This window comes from Panicum hallii, chromosome 9, assembly GCF_002211085.1.
Source record: "Panicum hallii strain FIL2 chromosome 9, PHallii_v3.1, whole genome shotgun sequence".
NCBI classification, from domain to species: domain Eukaryota; kingdom Viridiplantae; phylum Streptophyta; class Magnoliopsida; order Poales; family Poaceae; genus Panicum; species Panicum hallii.
Genome location: NC_038050.1, coordinates 12,045,092 through 12,069,953, shown reverse-complemented (window position 1 = coordinate 12,069,953; position 24,862 = coordinate 12,045,092). Strand labels below are relative to the sequence as shown.

Here is a 24,862-nt window from a genome sequence, read left to right as displayed (position 1 = left end):
TCAGCCGCTCGGGCTTCTGCCTGAGCTAAGGCCAGCTTAGCCTTATGCCAACGGGACTCCGCTCCCTCAGCACGCTGGATTAAATCTCTCACACGCTGATGCAGTTGGTCGCACAAATCGTCGAGGCTAAGCAAATAGCCAGACATAGCGACAACTGTGGGGTTCTTCTCTGTCCCTGCGGGGCTTTCCAGGTTGCGGATCCTCGCTGCCCAAGCAGGACGGCTACGATCCAACGGTGGGAAGTACTTCATGGGCGTGGAACCCAAGTGCCATTCGAACATCTGGCACAGGTACCGCAGTGCCTTGCGAGCTGCAAGTTGAATGGTGTCAGGCATACGGGCTCCAGTGGCGGTGATGCTCCAAGGTTGCATTTCCAAGTATTTATCACTGGCGCCAATATGGACGGTGACCTCACAGCTTTCGGTGCCATGCTCCATGAACTCGCGACCCGCATACTCCGGTCGTTCCGGAATACCTAGTCGCACCGTGGCAGCATAAAGCACCCTGGGAAATCCATCTTCGTTGATGCAGTAGGTGGTGGTCCAGTCATCCGCCATCTAACTTACAAAGGTAGGGTTAGCATAATAAGGATAAAGTTTTAAGGACTAATAGGGTCTCATGGATTGACCATCCTAGGGCTCCTTCGGTCATCGTTACTACCGGTTCGTGTCCTACAGCCAAGCATGGCTCTGATACCACTTGAAATGCCCCGGCCTAAACAACCGGAGCTAAACATGTATTTAAACACCAGAAAACAGTCTCTGGTGAAAATACATTACACAAGTGGTGCCACAGTCATACATAGCCTTATTTAATACGTTCGATTACAATAATAATATAAACTAGAAATACAATAGTTGCGATGATAAACGCAAGGGTAATCTCTTCATCGGACATGGGGGCTTCTATCACAACGGCACCACTCCAGACTTGGGTATAGGGCACGAACTACTCGCCTTCCTCAGGCACGAAATCAGGATCCTCTGCAACAAGTCATAAACGGGTGAGTACAAAAGTACTCAGCAAGTTCCACCTCACCCTACGGGAGGGGAATGATATGCACGATGCACCTTAATCACAATGCATTAGTAATGCAACTTAAGTTATACAACTCTTCCCGACACAACCCACAGTAGGTAGCTCACTAGTTGTCAGGACCACACCTTAGCCTGTCCATTCCGTGGACACGGACCATTCGAATGGATTCTACACTCTGCAGAGGTCGTACACTGTACCCACAAGCTCGACTGCCCGAACGGACAACCGACATAGCCGACACCCAGCCGTGGTCACGCCCCAGCCCGGCCGCACAACCCTCGGGTCCTGACCCCAATGGTCTATACCCGTGAACCATCCCTGCGACCGTCAGGCTAACCAGTGGGATTAGGCTAAGTCCGGCCCATAACGGAACCTGTGGTCGTACTATAGTAAGCTAGGTGAGATGTCAAAACAACTCGGTCCTTATGGTTCACCAGGGCAGCAACCATTCCTCAACATATCAACTCGAGCCTACCTCCACGGTAGCACTCACCTGCCAGTCTACCACCACGGTAGCGCCGGCTCCAGCATACCCAACTGCCCTAGCCTCAACCAAATCCCTTCATATCCTAGTCTCAACTCTGGATATGCATAACTACTCACATGCATGTATGAGCACACTCAATCACTCAAGCATCGGTATATGTAATCGATCCTAAACCAGAGCTACAACTAGACGTCCTCACATGGATGCAACCGCTCACGTAGGGGTCGATGAAACTTGCCTTCGCTTATGTACGCGTCGGCGGCGGCAGCTTCCTGCTCGTGGTACAGGTCTTCTGGCTCCAGCCCGCTGTACTGACCTTCGTACTCCTTGGCCGGCTCCTCCTCGGTCACTCCGTGATCTACGGCGGAAACGGCACAACCGGCAAACAACACAAGCAAGCTATAAAATAAGCTCAAATAGAGATGAAAATAGGAGAAATAGATAGTACATGATTTGAGGAGAGGGTTAACTGTTGGAGCTTCGTCTCGTGAGTGAACTGGGCTCGGGAGAAGTGGTTCAGCTAGCAAAGTGAAGCGGCTCGGTGTGTTAGGGCTGATGGTGGAGTTCATCATGGCCTCGCTCCTTTTATAGGCGGGGAGAGCGGCAGCGGCTCGCACGGGCGACGGCGTGGGCTGCGGCAGCTCGCCGACAGCTCCCACAGTGGCAGCACTGAAGACGCGAGCGTCGAGGCGGCAAAGCCGGCGAGGACGCTGCAGCGGCGTGGGCGAGGTGGGGACGCGGAGGTGGGCGGCACGGCGTGGTGTTGGCGGCAGTGCGCGGTCGCGTCGTGGGGCCGGTGTGTCGCGCGTGCGCGAGCGAAAGCGAGCTCGGGTGGGGGACGGCAGGGAGGTGCGTCGGCTTCCTTTTTAAATGAGGTGAGGCGGTTCGCGCGGCGGAAAAATATCTCGGCCGGCGCTGTGTGCGACGACCCTGATTTATGGCGAGGTGGAGCCTACCAACAGATGAATCACAACCTATATACTAAGTACTCAAGCTTAACCAGGAGACTAACACGTACCTTATTGGAGCGACAAAGTCACGAAGGAACGCACAACCTTAAGTGGCTAGTCCAACACTAAGCTTACCACAACTTATCTAACTTGCTCATGGGTGGATGGCAAAAGAAAGGGGGGGGTCCTATTTATAGATCAAGGGGGATGGTGTTGCTAGTGAAGATAAAGAAAGCACCGGAGAAGGAAAACAGAGGGGAAAGGGAAATCGAATTCCCCAAGGACTTATGCGCAATTTCAGGAAACTGCAGGGGCTCATCTGTAAGGCGAAATTTCCCATCAATCCAAAACTCAAATGAAGAAATGCCCAAAACGAAAGTTGAAGAGTTTTTCGAACTCTACAACATTGCTTTAGGGCTCAAATTCAAAAACTCAAAACTTATGTTTTTACACATGAATTTTTGGAACAAAAGTCGGATTCGAATTGCTTTTGTCCTAAAGAGTAAAACTTTATAAAATTCAGGACCTAAATGCAAGCATTTATGACACGTCATGATGACGGGATAGACTCGTCATAAATGTTGGATAGACATGTCTTTATGACGGGATAGACTCGTCATAAATGTTGGATAGACATGTCATTATGACTCGTATTTTTACTTTAGTCCTGAGTAGATTTAAAAGTTACTTTTTGTAAATCAATATCTTTTATAAAATTACGCAAACACCCTTACTTTGCATTTCTTTCAATAGTGATGAAAATTGGGATGTTACAGCGAGATATGGCTGCCAAACTATGTGTTGATACTCGGCATTGAGCAACTGACATGCCTTCTTATAGTTGGATCCATTATCCGTCACTACTTGGACAATATGATAAGTGCCAACATCATTCGCAATCTTTTTGATGAGCTGCATGTATTAACAAACTATTAGTGTGTATCTACATTGTCACATAAATATGTTAACACAAAATAAACATAGATGTAATAGTACGCAAACTAGCACATGCATACAATCTCACCATATTTTTGGGTCTCCATGAAAGCTGCCCTAAAGTAAGAATCATCTAATTTCTTGCCAGGTATACCAGTCGCATGGCAAAACTTCACCCACGCTCTTCCAATCTTGCTCTTGGCCCCTCTCCCCTTTTCCGTCCATGGGCCTGTATCAATTCATGGTTATCTTAGGCCAGAGCAGAAGCAAGATTGTAGTCTCTCACACGGTCTGGCACTTATGTCTTGCTCCTAGTGAGCATAGATGGGAGCGTACCTTTCACTTACCCCGATCTGGAACCAGCACCTCTCTCATATCGTTGACCAGCCCTCTCTCTATACTCATGCTCTTCTCTCGACTGTCGGAGAGCAGCTTCCAAATCATTGTCGTCATTCTCAGTCTCTAAGTCCACATATTCAGTTCTAGCTGCTTCATCTTCTCTTAGCTTTCGACGATATCTTGCTTTCGTTCTTTGCTTGTTATTATCGATCTGAAGCCTGAAGTACTCCTTCACTTGTTTAGGAACATTGGGACAATACCTCACATTCTTTCCTCGGTGTGACAAATGCTCCTTTAGCCATGTTGCCCCTCCTCCACCCTTTTCAACACGACAATACTTGCACTTGAAGCCAATGCCAATTTTCTCTCCATGTTCCCAAACTAAGTTCTAATTATCAGACATTCACCTACAAGAGGGAAATCGAACCATGTCTATGTCAAAATTATGCTACAAATAAATGATACTCACTTTTAATTTGTACCATTTAGGCATACAAAATAAAGTAAAGGCATGCACCTTGTTTTCCTATTTAACATAGCATTTTGTACAACAATAAACTTTTCCCCAGGACTAATATCTAACACTGCAGCCTACATTTTAGATCTGTGATACAACCAACTATCCAAAGAATATTCTATACCAATGTAGTATATTTAGCCAAATCAGTGAGTAGAAATAAATAAGAAGCTAAACTGAACTGAAAATCGTCCGATACAAATCGATAATCAACGATTTACCTCAATTATCGATGCCACGATCACAGCTCCCTCGCTCCCAGCTGCAGCATCATCGATAATCACCGCATATATATTGATTATCGGTCTTGATCGCACGAAAATCGGTGAACGGAGCTGAAATCGCCCACTCTCTTGCTTTGTGCTTGCGCGCGTGTGAGGAAAGCGACAGACAGGTTGGGGAAAGTGAGCTGGAATCTAAGGAAAGGGATAGGAGGTTGCTGGGAGAGAGAGTGATTGTGGTCCTCGTGAGGCCACAGTACGGTGGAGGAGTTAACGGGTTAACGGGATAGTGGATGGTAACGGGTAGTTAGATAAAAATATTTTTTTCCCTAAGCAAACAATTGTTGCTTTCAACATGTGACAACATTCTAGAATCAAGAGAAGGTCTAGTTTTTTTATAAAAATAAGTTCTCTACTTTTTATGAATTTTTTTTAAAATTTTAAATTTTTCATTGAAATCCAACGAAATTCCAGCCGGTTTACGTTTTCAGCTAGCATCGGTAACGATAAACTTCATCGATAATCACGATTATCGAGCGGTTTTGTATTCCATGGACTGTGCTATGCATTCAGCATTTCTACTGGTAACGTTGGAACGGTATAGCTTATTAGTAAAGAAACTTATTATTTTTTTGGCTGCATTGAAGGCTCCCATTCACTACTGTCGCAACCCCATTCTATTTTCATTTACGTTACTTCTATGAACCAAACATCGTCTATAGTGTTGATGGTGTTCTATACTAAGTGAAGAATTGAAACGGGCGACCAGGGGAAGGGGGTGTATGGGAGCATTTAAAATATTCTTCAAAAGAACAAGACCTACGTCCCGATTGCCACCCCACAACTCACCACCACGATGCCACAAGTCAACTGGTGCAAACTTACCGTAGGAACGGTACCAAAAGCTCGACACAAAAGCGGAAGCAAACGTAAAAAGAATCACTCGAGCAAAGATATCACCAAAACTTCACTTGATAAGTGTGCACGAGCAAAGTTATCACTAACACTTCACTTAACCAAGATTGCAAAGATCTAATAGAGAATAACAAGAACAAGTACTTGACTAAGGGGGTGTTCGTTTCCGGGTACCTAAATTTTAGAGGGGTCACATCAAAGAGAATCTTATCATTTAGAAGTATTAAATAAAGTCTAATTACAAAACTAATTGCAGAACCCTAGTGCTAATTCGCGAGACGAATCTAATGAGGTATATTAGTCCATGATTAGCGAACAATTACTGTAGCAACACTGTGGCAAATTATGGATTAATTAGGCTCATTAAATTTGTCTCGCGAATTAGCATCTAGCTGTGCAAAAAGTTTTATAAACAGATTTTATTTAGTACTTCTAAATAGCAAGATTCTCTTTGATGTGATGGGTCTAAAGTTTAGATAGGAGGAAACGAACAGGCCCTAAGCATGCAAAATTTACCTGCTACATCTTATCGTCTTCAGATGGGAGCAAACAGCAAAGTTGCCGCCGAGGTCAGGTCATATACAAGCTTTGCAAATCTGTATGTTGTGCAATGTTTGTATATACAGCGGGCTCAGCGGTGCTTCTGACTTCTGTTCCCCTGCTCAGCCCTACCAACACATTGTGTTGTGCAAACCTTGTGCATGAGGTCCTGGTGACGTAGTGAAAATTTTGCTGAGGTCTGTGTGTTGTTTTGTGCATAGTAACTTGAATGTTCACTTGTTGAGTCACTTAGCGCATCATACAACGGCTGTAGCATTCCCGTAACTGTATGCACGCTCATTTGTGCCTTTTTTTTTTTGAAAAGGGAGTACCGGAGCACTTCTCTAATCATAATCCCTCTCTTACCAGTACTGATATGACCAACATTCTCTGTCCTCGTACATCGTCCTGTGTTGGTTGACCCGCACCCAACGAGCCGATGTGTTGGATTCGTTCTCTTGAGCTAGGAACTCTTGTTCCAGGATGAAGGATAGCTCCTGCAGTTCTTGCGAGTCTGCACCCATAGGTGGAACCGAATTCTTCCATAATCTTTCAATTGCCCTGGATTAATCTTCAGTAGATTGCTACTGACTGGGGAAAGATTACCGTAATATGAGGTTCGATTTTTCAGTGCGCTATTTTAATCTGAATCTGAAGTATTGAGTGAGAGTGGTCATTGTTCTTTTCCTTTTACACTGTAGCCACTAGCCACTATTTGCATTTTCCTTTTACACTGTAGCCACTGGCCACTATTTGCAACAAGAAGGGGGCAAATACGATTTTTGTAATTTTGCAGGACATGAGCAAACCATTTGTAGGTGGTTGCCGGGAGGTGTTGCAGCAGAAAAAGTCTACGTCCACGTGGTTAGCTAGCTGTTAGCGTAATCCAAGGTGCATTGTGCATTGTGTACTCAGTTCTGAGATGAATAAAGCTGCGCATTGTGCATTTGCTACTCTACATGGTATCAGTTGTATACCAATCCTTCTTCCGCTGCTTCTTCTGCTACTCACCGGCCATGGTGTCGCACTCTTCCTCCAACTCTTCCACGCACAGCTCCAACCCCTTCGCCGTCCCTGCTGCTGAGCCACTAACTGCTGCCACCATCGCCATGATCAGCATCCGCTCCCATGTTCCAGTCACTCTGGACATGGATGAATCCAACTTCCGTTAGTGGTGTACATTCTTTGAGCTCACTTTTGAGAAGTTTGGTATGCAGAATCACATCGATGGGACTATCGACGTCGTTCTCATGCACCATGATGTCGAGTGGGTCTAGATCGATTCCTGCATTGTCTCTTGGATCTACACCACCATCGTCAAGGATCTCATGGACGCCGTGTACAAGCCGCGCAACTCGGCGTACGGCGTCTGGATCTCGATCTGTGGTCTCTTCCTCGACAACAATCTCCAGCGCGCCGTCTACGCCCAGCAGGAGTTTCACAGCCTCTACCAAGGGGGCATGTCGATCTTCGAGTACTGTGGGCATCTCAAGCGGCTCGCCGACACACTTTACGACGTGGGCGCGGCCGTCACCGACCAGAACCTCGTCATCAACACCCTTCGCGGCCTCAACCCCTCCTTTAGTCAGGCGATCATCGTCCTGGGTGCCCAGCGGCCGCCGCCGACTTTCCTGTTCGTGCGCTCCTATCTCTTGCAGGAGGAGAAGCGCATGAGCCACACACGCAAGATGGAGGCCGCCACAGCGTTGCTCGTCGCCGACTCCTCCAACTCTTCGTCCGACTACGCTGAGCACTCAAACCACCAATGCCTCCTCCGGCGATGGCAGTGGTGGTGGTGACCGCCGCAAGAAACGGAAGGCCAACGACGGGTGCAACAAGTCTTCCACGCCAAACTCAGGTGATGCCTCTCATTCTTCGTCGGCCCCTGTGCAGCAACCATGGCACAGACTCGGGTTGTTCAGGCCTGGCCACTGAACCAATGGTGTTCATCGCCCTCCAGTGTCCTCGGACCATGACCGGGCGTCACTCCTCCTCACGCCATGACGGCCACATGGCCATCACTGCACCACAGTACAACGTCGACACCTCCGGGTTCAACACTCCGCGGCCATCCCACCGGCGCTTCTCTCGGCACTCCATGGCGTGCCAGCCCAGGCACCCCTTAGTGGAGGCAGTGACTGGATCGTTGACACCGGTGCATCTTCACACATAGCGTCCAACCCTCTCATATAATTGTTGTCAGGTGCACCTCTTTCTGTTCAGTACTCCGGCCATGCATCTTTGCCTACTTGTACTAAACCATTGCACCTCAACAATGTCCTGATTTCACCTTATTTAATCAAAAACTTAATTTCTGTTCGTGCTCTCACACGTGACAATTCTGTATCTGTTGAATTTGATCCATATGGCTTTTCTATCAAGGATCTTCGTACCCGGATGGTTCTTCTCCAATGTGATTCGACCGGCGATCTTTACCCACTGCGCCCGACGTCTAGCAGTGCCTCTGCTGGTTCTCATGGCTTCCTAGCAGCCCATGACAATAAACTCTGGCATGCTCGACTTGGACACCCTGGGAATGATTCACTGCATCGCATTCTTCGGTCCTCCGGCTTCTCCTGCAGCAAATCCGACAAGCACTCATGCCATGCCTGTCGCTTGAGCAAGCATGCTAGATTGCCTTTTTCTTCTTCAAATAATGTTGCTGCTTTTCCCTTTCAACTTTTGCATTGTGATGTATGGACCTCACCAATTTTGAGCAATTCAGGGTTTAAATTCTATCTAGTTTTATTGGATGATTACTCTCACTTTGCATGGACATTCCCACTTCGTCAAAAATCAGATGTCCCCACTCTGATCTCATTTCATGTATACACAATTTCAGCTGCAAATTCAGTGCCTGCAGACAGACAATGGGCGTGAGTTCGATAAGAGTGCATCACGTGCTTTCTTCTCCACTCATGGCATTGTTCTTCGCCTCACGTGTCCATATACGTCCCAGCAAAATGGTCGCGCCGGACGAGCCCTCCGCACGGTCAATGATAGTGTACGTGCCCTGCTGTTTCATGCACATGTTCCACCCAACTTCTGGCCTGATGCATTGGCGACAGCTACATATCTTTTTAATCACTGGCCCTGTCGTGCTCGACAGCACCGGACACCGTATGATCTTCTCTTTGGCGTCGCACCCGAGTATGATCATCTACAGGTCTTTGGGTGTCTGTGCTACCCAAAAGTGGCAGCCACTGCTCCTCACAAGCTTGCCCCTCGATCTGTTGCCTGCATCTTTCTTGGTATCCTGCATATCAAAAAGGCTACCGCTGCTATGATCCACTAACCAAACGTGTGCTCACCTCACGGCATGTGTATTTCGACGAGCACAAGTTCCCCTTTCAGCAGGTGACAACCCAGGCTTCAGTTCCTCGCCGTGCCGACACACCAGCTCCTGAGCTGGTGCCCATGCTGCAGCCGTGACGTCGCCGCGTGGCACCCCAGGCTGGACCACCCTTGCCAGCAGCGGCCCATCCGACCGCACCGACGCCGGACCTCGCTGCTTTGCCATCATCTCCGGCCACTACGCCACCACGTCAGGCGGCCGACGATCCACCAGAACATCCTCGCCACCACATGGTCACGCGAGCACGTGATGGCACTCGTCGACCCAATCCGAAGTACGTCCACGTCGCCACGACTTCTGCACCATCTCCGCTACCGAGGACTGTTCGTGCTGTGGTCCGGGATCCCGAGTGGAGAGCTGCAATGCAGGCGGAGTATGATGCCTTGATCGCCAACGGCACTTGGTCGCTAGTTCCACGACCACCAGACGCACATCTCATCACCGGGAAGTGGATTTTCAAGAACAAACTTCATCCCGACGGCAGCCTAGAACTTCGCAAGGCGCGCTGTGTTGTCCGTGGATTCACTCAGCGAGCTGGCGTTGATTTCACTCAGACATTCTCTCCCGTCGTCAAGCCTGCCACTATCCGCACGGTCCTTCATCTCGAGGCATCGCGCGCGTGGCCGGTGCACCAGCTTGGCGTCAAGAACGCGTTCCTGCACGGCGAGATCACCGAACAGCCCTACTGCCATCAGCCAGCTGGGTTCGTTGATCAGGAGCATCCTGATCATGTTTGCCTCCTCGCTAAGTCCCTCTATGGCCTCAAGCAGGCGCCCAGGGCCTGGTCCGATCGACTCGGGGGACATCTGCGCTCCATGGGGTTCAAACAAGCTGACTCCGACTCGTCGCTGTTTGTGTACAACCATGACGGCGAGATGGCGTACCTGCTCGTCTACATCGACGACATCATCCTCACTGCAACAAGCTCCACTCTCCTCGGTCGGATCATCGATCAACTCCGAGCAGAGTTTGCCATCAAGGATCTAAGCGGTACGATCGACCACGGCCTTCCATCTCCGCCTCGCCGTGCTACGACCTCATCGCCTACTCCGACGCCGATTGGGCGGGCTGCCCCGACACACGCCGCTCGACATCCGGCTATGCGGTGTTCCTCGGCGACTCGCTTGTATCTTGGTCCTCAAAATGGCAAACAACGGTGTCGCGGTCGAGCGCGGAAGCTGAATACCGGGCTGTCTCCAATGCCACGGCCGAGTGTTGCTGGCTACGCAACCTTCTTCGGGAGCTCCATGTCTCGATTGACAAGGCCATGGTAATCTATTGTGACAACATCTCTGCAGTATATCTCTCGGAAAACCCAGTGCATCATCGACGAACAAAACATGTGGAGTTGGACATTCACTTTGTGCGTGAGAAAGTGGCTCTCGGCCAACTGCGAGTTCTACAGGTTCTATCATCACATCAATTCGCCGACATCATGATAGAGGGTCTCCCGAGTGCATTGTTCAATGAGTTCAAGACCAGCTTGTGCATTGGCTCAACCAATGGTGAAGCTGGGATCTCCATCGTCACATCAATTCGCCGACATCATGACAAAAGATCTCCCGAGTGCATTGTTTAATGAGTTCAAGACCAGCTTGTGCATTGGCTCAACCAGTGCTCAAACTTGTGCGCGTGTGTTGGGGGGGGGGGGGGGTGGTTGTAGGAGAACAAGTCTACGTCCAGATGGTTAGCTAGCTGTTAGCGTAATCTAAGGGATAAACCATGTACTCCTATTTCTCTGGACAACTATCCTAGCTTGTAGGGAGAGCTGTTGCTCACGATCGGTCTCTTGGCCTCTTGTACATTGTACATGTACTCAGTTCTGAGATGAATAGAGCTGCGCATTGTGCATTTGCTACTCTCTACACGTGTGATTAGCGTGCTCTATTATGGTCATGACTGATCACCACTTAAGTTTTGTCAACATCTCTTTCAGCTTGCAAAACGACGTTAAATTATTCCTGTAAGAGATTCTCCGATGATCTTATCCGTGTTCCATGCATCGGGCTGCTCGCTCTTCACACCATGCTAAAGTAAACAAACCTATCTTGTTTTGGTGCAGACAATGAGACAAATGCCGGTGTCGTCTCCTCTACTCACATTCAAGTTGACATGGAATCCATTCCATCAGCCATGACGTCGATAGGCACAGACCACTGAGAGTCTGAAGCTCCATTTCCTCTCCAGCGTAGACTGCGGATCGACCGACAGCAGACCAAGCAGAGCAAGAAGACTTCGCCATGGACACACAGCTCCTACTCCTCGCCGCCCTTCTGCTCCTGCCCCTCGCCGCGCTCCTGGTCGCGAAGCCGCGCGGGACCCGCGGGGGCAAGAACGGCGCCCGCCTCCCGCCGGGCCTGCCGCTCCTCGGCAACCTGCTGCTGCTGAGGCGCTCCTCGTCCGACGTGGAGGCCCTGCTCCGGCGCCTCGTCGCGTGGCACGGGCCCGTCGTGTCCCTGCGCGTGGGCTCCACCCTCTCCATCTTCATCGCCGACCACCGCCTCGCGCACGCGGCCCTGGTCGGGAGCGGGGCGTCACTCGCCGACCGCCCGGCCGTCACGCGCGCTCTCCTGGGGGAGAGCGACAACACCATCTCGCGGTCCAGCTACGGGCCCGTGTGGCGCCTCCTACGCCGCAACCTTGTCGCCGAGACGCTGCACCCGTCGCGGGTCCGGCTGTTCGCGCCCGCGCGCGCGTGGGTGCGCCACGCGCTCGCGGAGACGCTCGGGCGGGAGGCCGAGGAGGCCCAGGCGCGGGCGCGGGCGCCGCCCCCCGTGATGGAGGCGTTCCGGCACGCCATGTTCTGCCTCCTCGTGCTCATGTGCTTCGGCGGGCGGCTGGACGAGCCCGCGGTGCGCGCCATCGCGGCCGCGCAGCACGCCTGGCTCATGTTCATGGCCCAGAACGCGAACGTGTTCGCGTTCTGGCCGGCGCTGACCAGGATCCTCCTCCGCGGCCGCCTCCAGAAGGGGCTTGATGCTCGGCGGCGCCAGAAGGAGCTCTTCGTGCCACTCATCGAGGCGCGGCGGGAGCGCAAGAAGCAGCTGGACAGCCCAGGCGGCGGCGGCGGAGCCTCGGCGGCGGCGCCAGACAAGGAGACGATGTTCGAGCACTCGTACGTGGACACGCTGCTCGACATCAGGCTCCCCGACGAGGGGAACCGCGCGCTCACGGACGACGAGATGGCAAACCTCTGCTCCGAGTTCCTCACCGCCGGGACCGACACGACGTCCACGGCGCTGCAGTGGATCATGGCCGAGCTGGTCAAGAACCCGGCCATCCAGGAGAAGCTCTACAGCGAGATCAAGGCGACGTGCGGCGACGAGCAAGAGGAGGTCGGCGAGGAGGACACGCACAGGATGCCGTACCTCAAGGCCGTCGTCCTCGAGGGGCTGCGCCGGCACCCTCCGGCGCACTTCCTGCTGGCGCACAAGGCGGCGGAGGACATCGAGGTCGGCGGGTACCTTATCCCCAAGGGCGCGACGGTGAACTTCACGGTGGCGGAGATGGGCTGGGACGAGCGGGAGTGGGACAGGCCCATGGACTTCGTGCCGGAGCGGTTCTTGCCCGGCGGCGACGGCGAGGGCGTGGACGTGACGGGCAGTAGGGAGATCAAGATGATGCCATTCGGCGTTGGGCGGCGGATCTGCGCCGGGCTCGGCATCGCCATGCTTCACCTGGAGTACTTCGTGGCCAACTTGGTCAGGGAATTCGAATGGAAAGAGGTGCCCGGCGAGAAGGTGGACTTCACCGAGACGCGCGAGTTCACCACCGTCATGAAGAAACCGCTCCGCGCGCGGCTGGTGCGCAGAACCACTGGGTGAATCGGTGGATGCAATTCATGTTGTACAGTCTGCCTGCAGGATTGCCCCAGCGATCACAGCGTCTTAAGGAAGTAGTCAAGGCATCCTTTTGGCTCCTAGCAGCCCAGCTCCAGTTCCTCGAGTTCAACCAGCTTTCGCAGGCCACATTGCTCCACATCATCTGCTCAACTACTAGCATGGCAGAGGGGCAGAGGATGATCCACGGGATAATCCTCTTTGTTGGGTTCCACAACGAAATAAATACAGAACTGAATTGCGATCGGATGTTCCTTTTCGTCCCCGTCTAAACTTTTCTTTCTCTCATGGCTTTGGATGGAATTCACAACCTGCCACACCGCGTATGTTTTTTTAGGCATATGTTTGGTTTGTCGTCACAACTCATCTCTTCCTGAATTCATCATCTACAACTCAACAGCTACTGTCTCTACCTACAGAGCTGTGATTCCAGAGTCCCGGACGACCGAGTGACCGACGAGGAAACGTCACGTAGCAGAGGAAGAGGTCGCCGCCATGGGCACACCGCTCCTGCTTCTCGTCGCCCTCCTTCTCCTCCTGCTCCCACTCGTCGTCGTCCTGCTCGCGCACCGTGGGGCCAGAAAAGGCAAGAACGGCGGTCGTCTCCCGCCGGGCCCACTTGCCGTGCCGTTTCTCGGCAACTGGCAGAGGCACTCGGTCGAGCACCTGGTCGCTCGGTACGGCCCCGTCGTGTCGCTGCGCGTGGGCACCCGCGCCATCGTCCTGGTGGCCGACCGTCGCGTCGCGCACGCGGCCCTGGTGGAAAGCGGCGCGGCGCTGGCCGACCGCCCGGCGCCCGCGCGCGCGTTCCTCGGCGAGACCGGCTGCACCGTCTCGCGCGCCGGCTACGGGCCCGTGTGGCGCCTCCTGCGCCGCAACCTCGTCGCCGGGACGCTGCACCCGTCGCGGGCCCGGCTGTTCGCGCCGGCGCGCGCGTGGGCGCGCCGCGTGCTCGTCGGCAAGCTCCGGGCGCCCGAGGCGCCGCCCCGCGTGATGGAGGAGCTCCGGTGCGCCACGTCCAGCCTCCTCGTGCTGATAAGCTTCGGCGAGCGCCTGAGCGAGCCCGCGGTGCGCGACGTCGCCGCCGCGCAGCGGAACTTGGTCCTGTTCGCGGCCCACCACGCGCACGTGTTCGCGTTCTGTCCGGCGGTGACGAAGCGCCTCTTCCGCCGCCGCCTCCGGATGGGGCTGGCTTCTCGGCGGAGGCAGAAGGAGGTCTTCATGCCGCTGATCGACGCGCGCCGGGAGCGCAAGAAGCAGCTCGACAAGGGCGGCGGCGCTGTGGCGCTGACGAATAAGGCACCAACTGCATTCGAGCACCCGTACGTAGACACGCTGTTCAACACAGTGGCGGAGTCAGGCGATCCATGGTGGCCGCCATACCTGCTGCCAACGAACCCCTCCCCCCGGCGCCAGTTCCTGCGAGTCGCAGCGGCCATGGTCTGTTCGGCTGGAACTGGAGGAAGAAGAAGATAGACGTTTAGACTTTAGACTTTTGGGCCGTCAGCCCATCAGCCCATGATCAGCCCACACTTAACTAAAGATAGATCGATATTTTCCTGAAGCTGAAAACGTCAAAAATTGACGTACGAAGGCGCCGTCGTCCGTCGGTTCATCACCCTCGGCTGCCTGCCTGCCTCCGCGGTTGGTCGCCCTTCGCCGCTCCGCGCCTCCGCCAGACGCGTGATGGCGGCGGACGGGGAGGAGGAGCAGCGTGGCCTCGGCCTCGATAGCGTGGAAACGGAGCCGCGCAGTCAAGCTTCGCCTAATCCTCCTCAAGATCCTGATGTCGCTGCCGTCGGCGACGCCCAATTTCAGATGCTAGCGAGATTAAGAATCCTAGTGAGTAGTCGTAGTAAGTTCGCCATAGGTAGATTTTAATTCTGTCTCCGGTTCAACATCAAGCTCCCCGGCGAGGAGGGCTGCCGGCTCACCGACGACGAGCTGGTCAGCCTCTGTTCCGAGTTCCTCTCCACGGGGACCGACACGACTTCCACCGCGCTGCAGTGGATCATGGCCGAGCTGGTCAAGAACCCGGCCATCCAGGAGAAGCTCTACAACGAGATCAAGGCGACGTGCGGCGACGAGAAAGAGGAGGTCGGCGCCGAGGAGGACACGCGCAAGATGCCCTACCTCAAGGCCGTCGTCCTCGAGGGCCTGAGCCGGCACCCTCCCGCGCATGCCTTGCTGGCGCACCGCGCGGCGGAGGACATCGACGTCTGCGGGTACCTGATCCCCAGGCGCGTCGGTGCACTTCGCGGTGGCGGAGATGGGCTGGGACGCGCGGGAGTGGGTGGACCCGATGCGGTTCTCGCCGGAGCGGTTCCTGCCCGGCGGCGGCGGCGAGGGCGTGGACGTGACCGGCATCAAGGCGATCAGGATGATGCCGTTCGGCGCGGGGCGGAGGACCTGCGCGGGGCTCGGCGCCGCCGTGCTGCACCAGGAGTACTTCGTGGCCAACCTGGTGCGCGAGTTCGAGTGGCACGAGGTGCCCGGCGACGAGGTGGACCTGGCCGAGAGGCACGGGACCACCACCGTCATGAAGAAGCCGCTCCGCGCGCGCCTCGTGCCCAGGAGGATCCACCGTGCTGCTACGACGGCGCCATAGAGGATCGAGAGTACTGCAGCTACTCACTAGCTGTTTGAAAGCAAGAAGACGAGAGCAGCAGGGAGGAGTCGATCGTTTTCACGAGTGACTACTATTTGTGTTCTTGACCTAGCTGATGTGTCGCGTTATTATTGGCCTGTGCCTCGTCCGGGAGTTCCGAAAGCGGCAGGGTCGTGTTCTTGATCTTGCGTGCATCTCTAATCTCCCCAGTCTCCAGTGTTGGTTTTACTGCCAGCCAGCACAGTGCTGGCTCTACTGCCGTCCTCTCCGGCCGGCAGGTGGCACGCGTCCGAGGAACAGCGTGTTCTTGAAGCACCAGGTGCGCTCATTTGCGATCGTGCGTCGCCGGTTCATCATCTTGCTATGCTAGCTCGAACAACTGTAATATGATGGAAGAGCTCGGGTTTGGCCACCGTTCATGCATGCGCGCAGCCGTCAGCCAGGCATCTGGAGGCTGGAGCACGAGAACCATGAGGGCGGATGAGTAGTAACTTGCTAACGCTTGCTACGTTCAGTGGACGGTGGGATGACGTGATCGACTTGGATGATGCTAGCAGTCAACAGCAAACGCCGGACTGCCGGTGCAAGGCATGGCAGCTAGTGTGATCCCCGGCCATGGCGACGGCGATGGCCGCGAACAGCGCGGCGCGCGGCATGGCGAGGAAAGAAAATAAGAGCCCGTGGTAGACGGCGATTGCTCCGTGGCCATGGCCTTGCAGGGGAGGCGAGCACGGCGGCGTAGGCGGCGACGACGCTCAGCGCGTAGGCGAAGGGCGGGCGCCGGCAACCAGCGGTGCACCGTGAGGGCGCGCGCTGGCAACCAACAGTGCACCGCCATGGCCAGTGACGAATCCAGTTAGGGAGCGAAGAGGGGGCTCATCTCCCTTCTTTTTTTTTTCTTTCTCCCCCTTCTTCTTCATTCTTTTTTCCAAAAAATAGAGAGGAGAGGGTATTTATGGATCTTGGAAGGTAGAGGGCTTGAGCCCTCCTAGTCCTCATGTAGATCCGTCCCTAGCCATAGCCATGATCGAGGATACGAGGTGAGCCGAAGGCTGGAAAGTGCGAGGAAATTTCATCGGCCCCCACTGACGAGAGGCTCCGCCTCGAGATCGGGGCAGACACGCAGCATGGCCGGGGCTTGGGGATCTGTAGGATCCAAGAAAACGGCTTATACCTATTCTGCACGCTAAGTGGACCGTATCTACACTATATGTTTACGTTTTCATCTTTATTTCGTCTAAAAGTATAATCTAAAATTACAAGAATTAGCTAGGTTAGCTCATCCCACTCTCAACTTTTCATTTAAAACTATTATTGAGCTACCATACCTTGGTACTACAATTATTACCCAATCGGCCCATAGCTGGATGCTACAGGACCCTTCCGTCCTATGAGCTGAAACGTGAAACCGGTTATACGGTTATGGTACTGCATTCTCTCCTTCCACAATAAAAAACCTGCTGGACTTCAACATTTTTTAGGTTAATTGGATCCATGCCATTATAAATTTGCAACTTCTAGGTTGTACCGTTACAATTCGCATATTCGGAATGATGCCATTACAATTCGTTCGAATTCTGAAACATGCCATTTTCTACATCTCCGACGACCTCGGACCCACGTGCAGACGTCCGTATTACCGTATAGACCAAAATGCTCCTGCTATGATCCTCCCTCTCTATTCACGGACATACAGCCCCACATGTCATCCACTTCCTCCATCCTTTCTTCTCCTCTCCTTCTCCTCTCCTCCTCGGGCTCCATGCCAAGCCACATGTCTCACCCACGGCCGCCAGCGGTGGACACCGGACCCCTCCCACGTGCTGCGCATCGCTCCCCGTCGCCGCACCGCCGTCCCCGTCACTTCTCGTGGGCATCCTCTCCGACCTCGCTGAAGCCAGCCTCCCTGTAGGGCCCGGCGCTGAAGCCGGCCTTCCCATCACCGCCGCAGTGATTGTAGTGGTGGCCCCCACCGTTGCGGCGAACAACAGCAGCCGCAGGTGCCGTAGAGCAGCCCGCAGGTGCAAGAGGCTGCCTCGTGCAGCATCTTGACTGCTAGTTGCTCACTGGAACCAAATCGACCGATCAACAGCCTACCCGACTCAACGATCGTGCTACAGCTGGTGGTGGTGGCCTGGTCAGAGATGATGAGATGAGATCATCATGTCAATCTCGGTGCTGGAGGCCGGGCCGCATGTGTCACCCACATTCGACGGCAATGGACATCCGGATCCTGCGTGCCACGCAATGCTCCCCGTCGCTGCACTAGCTAGCCCCATGATGTGACCTCTGCATGCCTCCCCCATGGATGAGTGCGGCTCGAGCCCGCGTGAGCGACGAGCTAGCAGCACGGATGGCCGCACCGAGCTGGAGGACGATGCCATGAGAGGATGGCGGCGCTGGGCTTGGGGATGGGAAAGTGGAGGAGGGATGGAGCCTCGGTGAAGGTTCGACTCCTCCCCTGGGCGCGCAGGCCGCGGGTCCGCTCAGCCCCGCCGCCGGCGGGAGCCGCGCGCCACGAGCTCCGGGCCGGGAGGTGGGGGGTTAGGAGGTGAGCTGGAGGCCGGCCACCAGCGGCAGCTGGGCAGAGCTCTGTTGACCAGTCAAGGTATGGCTGGAGGTTGAAGGAGAAGCTGACTTGTGGGGCCCACATGTCAGCGAGTGGAGAGAGAAGCAGTAGGGGTGTTTTGGTACATACGGAAGATGGTATGCGTACATTCTGATAGTGGGCCTAGGCACCCAAAAGACCTAGAAAATGGTAAGGATCAGATAGATGAAGAATTATAATGGCAAATTATAATGGCATGTTTCAGAATAGATGAATTGTAATGGTAGATCTCAGAACTTCAAAAATTGTAATGGTATGTATCCAAATAATCTTTTCTAGGGGTGCTTGAATTGAACTTACGGTAAGCTGTTCATGTGAAACAAGCTAAGCCCACCTATGAATAATAGTACATCACTTTTACTTTTGCCCATCTTCATGTAAAAGGTTTACAGCCTGGCGCAGACTTAATTAAACTAAAAACATTCTATATATATACATATATATATATATCAAGAAGCCCTGGAACTGGAAATGTAAATTCTGCGGACAATCTTCATTTTCTATGCTACCAAAGAAATACAAGTACAGAGATTTTCAGTTGTTACATTGCTATCTTCCAAATTGACTGAAATTTTTTTCCTGAACATATATAAGAACGTATATTGTGGAGGTATATATGGTTTCTAGAGAAACTTAAAAAATTCTCCATACTTCTACAAAATGTGCTCCATGACTAACCTAGGCTTGGATATGACCCTCCTGTTCTTTGATTTCCATAATTTTAGGAATTGCTTGATGTTATTTAAAAATTTTAACTAATTAATGAAATTCCTCGAGTGTATTCTTTAAAACATCTAATTTTGACATTGGAAGGCGGCCTAAGTCTCTGTATCGAACTGCGATTCGCGACAATAATGTACAATTGCGAACGCACAAGATTAGTTCAGCAATCAACTATTGATCCAATCTGTGACACTATTATTTCAAAGTTCAAGTATACAGGAAGTCATATCATAACAAACCTCCTGAAGGGTTACTTTCGTCGTCATGCGTTTGTGTATGTAAAGGAAACAAACCATTAAAACTGCACCAAAACAAGGATTTTATTACCATATAAGACATGGATACGCTGCCGACACGACACTATAGTTTATATAGACTTCTGAATGACCTAATGATAAATCTCACAGCTGAAGCTGATCTAAAACTTCTGCTTAATTCCTGGGCACAAGGCGGGGCCGGAGCGGCTTCTTCATGACGGTGGTGAACTCGCGCTTCTCGGCGAAGTCCACCTCGTCGCCGGGCACCTCCTTCCACTCGAACTCCCTGACCATGTTGGCCACGAAGTACTCCAGGTGCAGCATGGCGATGCTCAGCCCGGCGCAGATCCTCCGGCCGACGCCGAACGGCATCATCCGGATCCCCTTGGTGCCGGTCATGTCCACGCCCACGCCGTCGCCGCCCTCCAGGAACCGCTCCGGCACGAACTCCATCGGCCTGTCCCACTCCTCCCCGTCCCTGCCCATCTCGGCCACCATGAAGTTCACCGTCGCGCCCTTGGGGATCAGGTACCCGCCGACGTCCATGTCCTCCGCCGCCTTGTGCGGCAGCACGAAGTGCCCCGGCGGGTGCTTACGCAGGCCTTCGAGGATCACCGCCTTCAGGTACGGCATGCTGTGGACGGCCTCCTCCGAGACCTCGCCGTCCCCGCACGTGGTCTTGATCTCGTCGTAGAGCTTCTCCTGGACGGCGGGGTTCTTGACCAGCTCGGCCATGATCCACTGCAGCCCGGTGGACGTGGTGTCGGTCCCGGCGTTGAGGAACTCGGAGCATAGCGCTACGATCTCGTCATCGGTGAGCGGGCGGTTGCCCTCCTCCGGTAGCGTGATGTCGAGCAGGGTGTCCACGTACGAGTGCTGGAACGTGGTTTCCTTCGCCGGCGGCTGGCCTTCCATGGCCTGCCTCTTGTACTCCCGCCGCGCGTTGATCAGCGGCACGAAGAGCTCCATTTGGCGGCGGCGCAGCGCGTGCGCGACCCGGAGGCGTCCTCGGAAGAGGTGCTTGGTGACGGATGGGAGGAAGAAGAAGACGCTCAGCTTCCTCGAGATGTAGAGCAGCCAGGCGCGCTCGGCGTCCTCGATGGCGCGCACCGCGGGCTCGTCGAGGCGCTCGCCGAAGCACATGAGCACGAGGAGGCAGAACATGGTGTACTGGAACGCCTCCACGACGCTGCCGGGCGCGTCCCCGGCCTCCCGCAGCTTCTCCACGAGGACGCGGCGCACCCACGCGCGCGCCGGCGCGAACAGGCGGACGCGCGATGGGTGCAGCGTCTCGGAGACGAGGTTGCGGCGGAGGAGGCGCCACACGGCGCCGTAGTTGGCGCGGGTGATGATGTTGTCGGTGACGCCGAGGAGCGAGCTCGTGGCGGCCCGGGGCCGGTCGGCCAGCGCGGTCCCCGCGCCCACGAGCGCCGCGTGCGCGAGGCGGCGGTCCGCCACGAAGATGGTGAGGCGCGACCCGATCTGGAGCGTCACGACGGGGCCGTACCGCCCGAACAGCCGCAGGAGGAGCGGCTCGACGTCGGCGGCCGAGTGGCGCAGCCACAGCAGGTTGCCGAGCAGCGGCACGGCCGGCGGGCCGGGCGGCAGGCGGCGGCTCCTGCCGCTCCGGAGCAGGACGAGCAAGGGAATGAGCACCGCGGCGGCGAGGAGGAGCCAGGTCTCCATGGCGTTGCGCGATGGCTCGTGCTGCGATGGGATAGCGAATGGCGAGACCGGATTTCCATGCTCGTTTATAAGGCGCCGGCGGGCAATCCTGTCGCCGTAGGACTAGCTCGGTAGTTCCGATAAGCGCGAGGTGTCCGTTGACGTAACGACGCCAGTACGCCACGCACCCAATAGAAGCTTCGATTCTGCGAGAGAATTATTTTGGGTCGGAGCCTGATAAGGATTTGCTAGGTAGATATAGGTATAGGTGGATTTGAATGTTTTGGTTGTGGATTCTTTGCTTTCAAAGAAATTTGTATCTTGCAATCCGTAAGTCACCCGTGCAATTATCTCTGGAGCAGCTTCCCCCACCCCACCCTGAACCGAATATGCCGAGTTCCTTGAGTTCAAATTTCCAAAGATTGGAAATTCAGGAGGGAACATATAGCACCTCGACTATTTCAAACATGCTGGCAGTGAAAAATTCCATTAAATGGAATGGAAAGTATGTTTGGATTCTGTAAATCACACATGTTTCGTCTCGAATGGAATGTGTGGATCAGTGGACGGGAATGGGACTTATTCTTTTCTACACTGGCTAGCCCTATTTTCAATGTGAAATGCGCTGCCTACTGCCCAGGCATTTCAAAGTATGTAATTTTTTTTCACCAACAATGTCAATCGGTGTGGCTCTCTATTTTAAGCATAACTCTTGTTTAGCTTTGACTAAGGCTAAGCCTACCTTCACGAAATAAACGTACAGCCTTAGGCAATAGAGGATTCACCTCATGCCCTCGCTCAAATGCATTGGGTGAACTTTGGCCTTAAATCAGTTGAAAATTAGATTGGCCCTCCATATGGCTCGTCGGTGACATGAAAAAAGGGGAATCCAGCAATCAAATAAATTAGATCTGCATGTGAAAATTGCTACGGAACTAAACAACCACGACATGAAGATGGTTGCATAGGTTCGAGTACTTCTTGACACGAAGAACAAGTGCGCGCGTTGACATTCAGATATCCTAATCTAAAGCGATCCGTCCAGCTTCGAGGAAGCCTGCGGCCTTGGAACCTTCTATCGTCCCATTGGCGCCGATTCATCACTCGTGACGTCAGCGAGACCACATCCAAATGGACCCCGGTGCTGTGCTTGCTGCTGAAGAAAACGAGTTCGGTGTTCTTCCCAAAAAAAACAGAGTTCGGGGGGGCTGTTTAGTTTGCAAATTTTTTGAACCGGAGATACTGTAACGTTTTCGTTTGTATTTGACAAATTTTATCTAATCATAGACTAACTAGGCTAAAAAGATTCGTCTCGTGATGTACAATTAAACTGTGCAATTAGTTTTTTTATATACATTTACTGCTCTATGTATGTGTCTCAAAATTGATGTGATGAAGAGAGAGTGTAAAAAGTTGGAATTTGGAGGGGAACTAAACAAGAAGGCCCGGTTGCTTTCCCCCACTTCGCTTTCTCCCCAAGCACATCTGTTCATAGAGAAGCTTAATCACAGCTTAACCGCACCGCGTCCCCCGGTAATCACCCCCACGTGGAACACTCCCCTTATAAAGCGACGCCCCCACAGGCACAGCCGCCTCCACGGCTCCACTCACGCCACGCGGCGGTTACCATCACCGGCGCCGGTACCCTGCTTGATCCGACCAGGCGAGAAGAACCCAATCCACACGTGGGGACCCGCGATTCGGCACGCACCAGCCATGGACGCGCCCCAGCTCCTCCTCGGAGCGCTCCTCTTCCTCCTCCCCGCCGCGCTCCTCCTCCTCAACCGCGCGCGGGGCAAGCGCCCGCGCCTCCCGCCGGGCCCGCCTTCCCTGCCGCTCCTCGGCAGCGTGGTGTGGCTCACCAACTCGCCCGCCGAGATCGAGCCCCTGCTGCGGCGCCTCTTCGAGCGGCACGGCCCCGTCGTGGCGCTCCGCGTCGGGGCGCGCCTCTCCGTCTTCGTCGCCGACCGCCGCGCCGCGCACGCGGCGCTCGTCGAGCGCGGCGCGGCGCTGGCGGACCGCCCGGCGCTCGTGTCGGCCAGGCTCCTCGGCGAGAACGACAACACTATCACCCGCGCCAGCTACGGGCCCGTGTGGCGCCTCCTCCGCCGCAACCTCGTCGCCGAGACGCTGCACCCGTCGCGGGTGAGGCTCTTCGCGCCGGCCCGCGCCTGGGTGCGCCGCGTCCTCGTCGACAAGCTCGGCGAGCCCGGGCCCGGCGTGCCGCCGCCCCGCGTCGTGGAGACGTTCCAGTACGCCATGTTCTGCCTCCTCGTGCTCATGTGCTTCGGCGAGCGCCTCGACGAGCCCGCGGTGCGCGCGATCGCCGCCGCGCAGCGGGAGACGCTCATCTACATCTCCAGGAACATGCCCGTCTTCGCCTTCTTCCCACCAGTCACCAAGCACCTCTTCCGCGCGCGGCTGGACAAGGCGCGGGCGCTGCGGCGGCGCGTCAAGGAGCTCTTCCTGCCGCTCATCAACGCGCGGCGCGAGTACAGGAGGCGGGGCGGCGAGCCGAAGAAGGAAACCACGTTCGAGCACTCGTACGTGGACACCCTGCTCGACATCAAGCTCCACGAGGACGGCGATCGCCCGCTTACCGACGATGAGATCATCCTCCTCTGCTCCGAGTTCCTCAACGCCGGGACGGACACCACCTCCACCGGGCTGCAGTGGATCATGGCCGAGCTTGTCAAGAACCCATCCATCCAGGGCAAGCTCTACAGCGAGATCAAAGCCGCCACCGACGACGACAAGGAAGAGATCTCCGAGGAGGACGTCCACAAGATGCCGTACCTCAAGGCGGTGATCCTCGAGGGCCTCCGGAAGCACCCGCCGGGCCATTTCGTCCTGCCGCACAAGGCGGCGGAGGACATGGATATCGGCGGGTACCTGATCCCCAAGGGCACTACGGTGAACTTCATGGTGGCCGAGATGGGCCGCGACGAGCGCGAGTGGAAGAACCCCATGAAGTTCTCGCCTGAGCGGTTCCTCCCCGGCGGCGACGGCGAGGACGTGGACGTGACGGGCACCAAGGGGATCAGGATGATGCCGTTCGGCGTGGGGCGGAGGATCTGCGCGGGGCTCGGCATCGCCATGCTGCACCTGGAGTACTTCGTGGCCAACATGGTCTGGGAGTTCGAGTGGCAGGAGGTGCCCGGCGAGGAGGTGGACTTCGCCGAGAAGAACGAGTTCACCACCGTCATGAAGAAGCCGCTACGCCCGCGCCTTGTGCCCAGGAGGACTCGGAGTACGAGTGCTCACTAGCTATCTAGAATTACTACGATCCGATGGCACAGGGTGGTTCTATGGTTTCTTGCTTTCTGATGTAAATATCTATTCAGATTTTCAGAACACTGCTCACTAGCTGGCAAGAACTACAGTTATAAAATAATCGGCAGAGATATTGCAAAGGTAGTAGCTTGGCTTCATCTTCGTGTTGATTGTGGATGACTACGTGGGTATGGAAAATCAGTAAATCACTAGCAAAACTGTGCCAGTTGGACAACGGAGATGCTCTTGGATAACTGAATTGTTGCTGAATGTGTCTTCAGATGCTCTTGACTCACAATTTCCGCCTTGCGAGCAATGAGAAGTTTGTAGCAGCCGTGAGAGGTTCGGTTGAAATTTCCGGTTCTTGTTTATTTTCACTTGCAGAGTGAGTCAACTACGCCATTTCCTGTTTAGTTTCATCACCATGAAGACTGAGGATGATTTATCAATGGTACAAATCACCAACACTGCAAAGTCAAATTTATAATGGGACGAACAGAGCTACTCGCGGATAGCTGAACTTTTCAGGGGTGTGTCTTTGCGTTGATCTCGATCTGTTACCGTCTCATCGTCAGAGCTGCGATGAAATGC

The 24,862-nt window shown here is 54.3% G+C and overlaps 3 protein-coding genes and 1 pseudogene across 3 annotated transcripts; 3 read left to right on the top strand and 1 right to left on the bottom strand.

Annotated features, from left to right (window-relative positions):
- Nucleotides 1-11,372: 11,372 nt before the first annotated feature.
- On the top strand, nt 11,373-13,386 carry LOC112873901 (cytochrome P450 89A2-like). The gene has a single exon (XM_025936996.1). It carries the CDS (start codon nt 11,539-11,541, stop codon nt 13,120-13,122), a length of 1,584 nt encoding a protein of 527 aa, XP_025792781.1. The 5' UTR covers nt 11,373-11,538; the 3' UTR covers nt 13,123-13,386.
- A 38-nt stretch (nt 13,387-13,424) lies between these two features.
- Nucleotides 13,425-15,863, top strand: LOC112873902 (annotated as a pseudogene).
- Nucleotides 15,864-19,384: 3,521 nt separating this feature from the next.
- LOC112875044 (cytochrome P450 89A2-like) lies at nt 19,385-21,126 on the bottom strand. Its single transcript, XM_025938726.1, has one exon. It carries the CDS (start codon nt 21,017-21,019, stop codon nt 19,508-19,510), a length of 1,512 nt encoding a protein of 503 aa, XP_025794511.1. The 5' UTR covers nt 21,020-21,126; the 3' UTR covers nt 19,385-19,507.
- A 1,484-nt stretch (nt 21,127-22,610) lies between these two features.
- LOC112875043 (cytochrome P450 89A2-like) lies at nt 22,611-24,503 on the top strand. The gene has a single exon (XM_025938724.1). The coding sequence runs from the start codon at nt 22,715-22,717 to the stop codon at nt 24,263-24,265; it is 1,551 nt and encodes a 516-aa protein (XP_025794509.1). The 5' UTR covers nt 22,611-22,714; the 3' UTR covers nt 24,266-24,503.
- Nucleotides 24,504-24,862: the final 359 nt, after the last annotated feature.

Excerpts from the sequence above, each read along its gene's own strand:
- LOC112873901 (XM_025936996.1), top strand. The coding sequence starts at position 11,539 with ATGGACACACAGCTCCTACTCCTCGCCGCCCTTCTGCTCCTGCCCCTC.
- LOC112875044 (XM_025938726.1), bottom strand. The coding sequence starts at position 21,019 with ATGGAGACCTGGCTCCTCCTCGCCGCCGCGGTGCTCATTCCCTTGCTC.
- LOC112875043 (XM_025938724.1), top strand. The coding sequence starts at position 22,715 with ATGGACGCGCCCCAGCTCCTCCTCGGAGCGCTCCTCTTCCTCCTCCCC.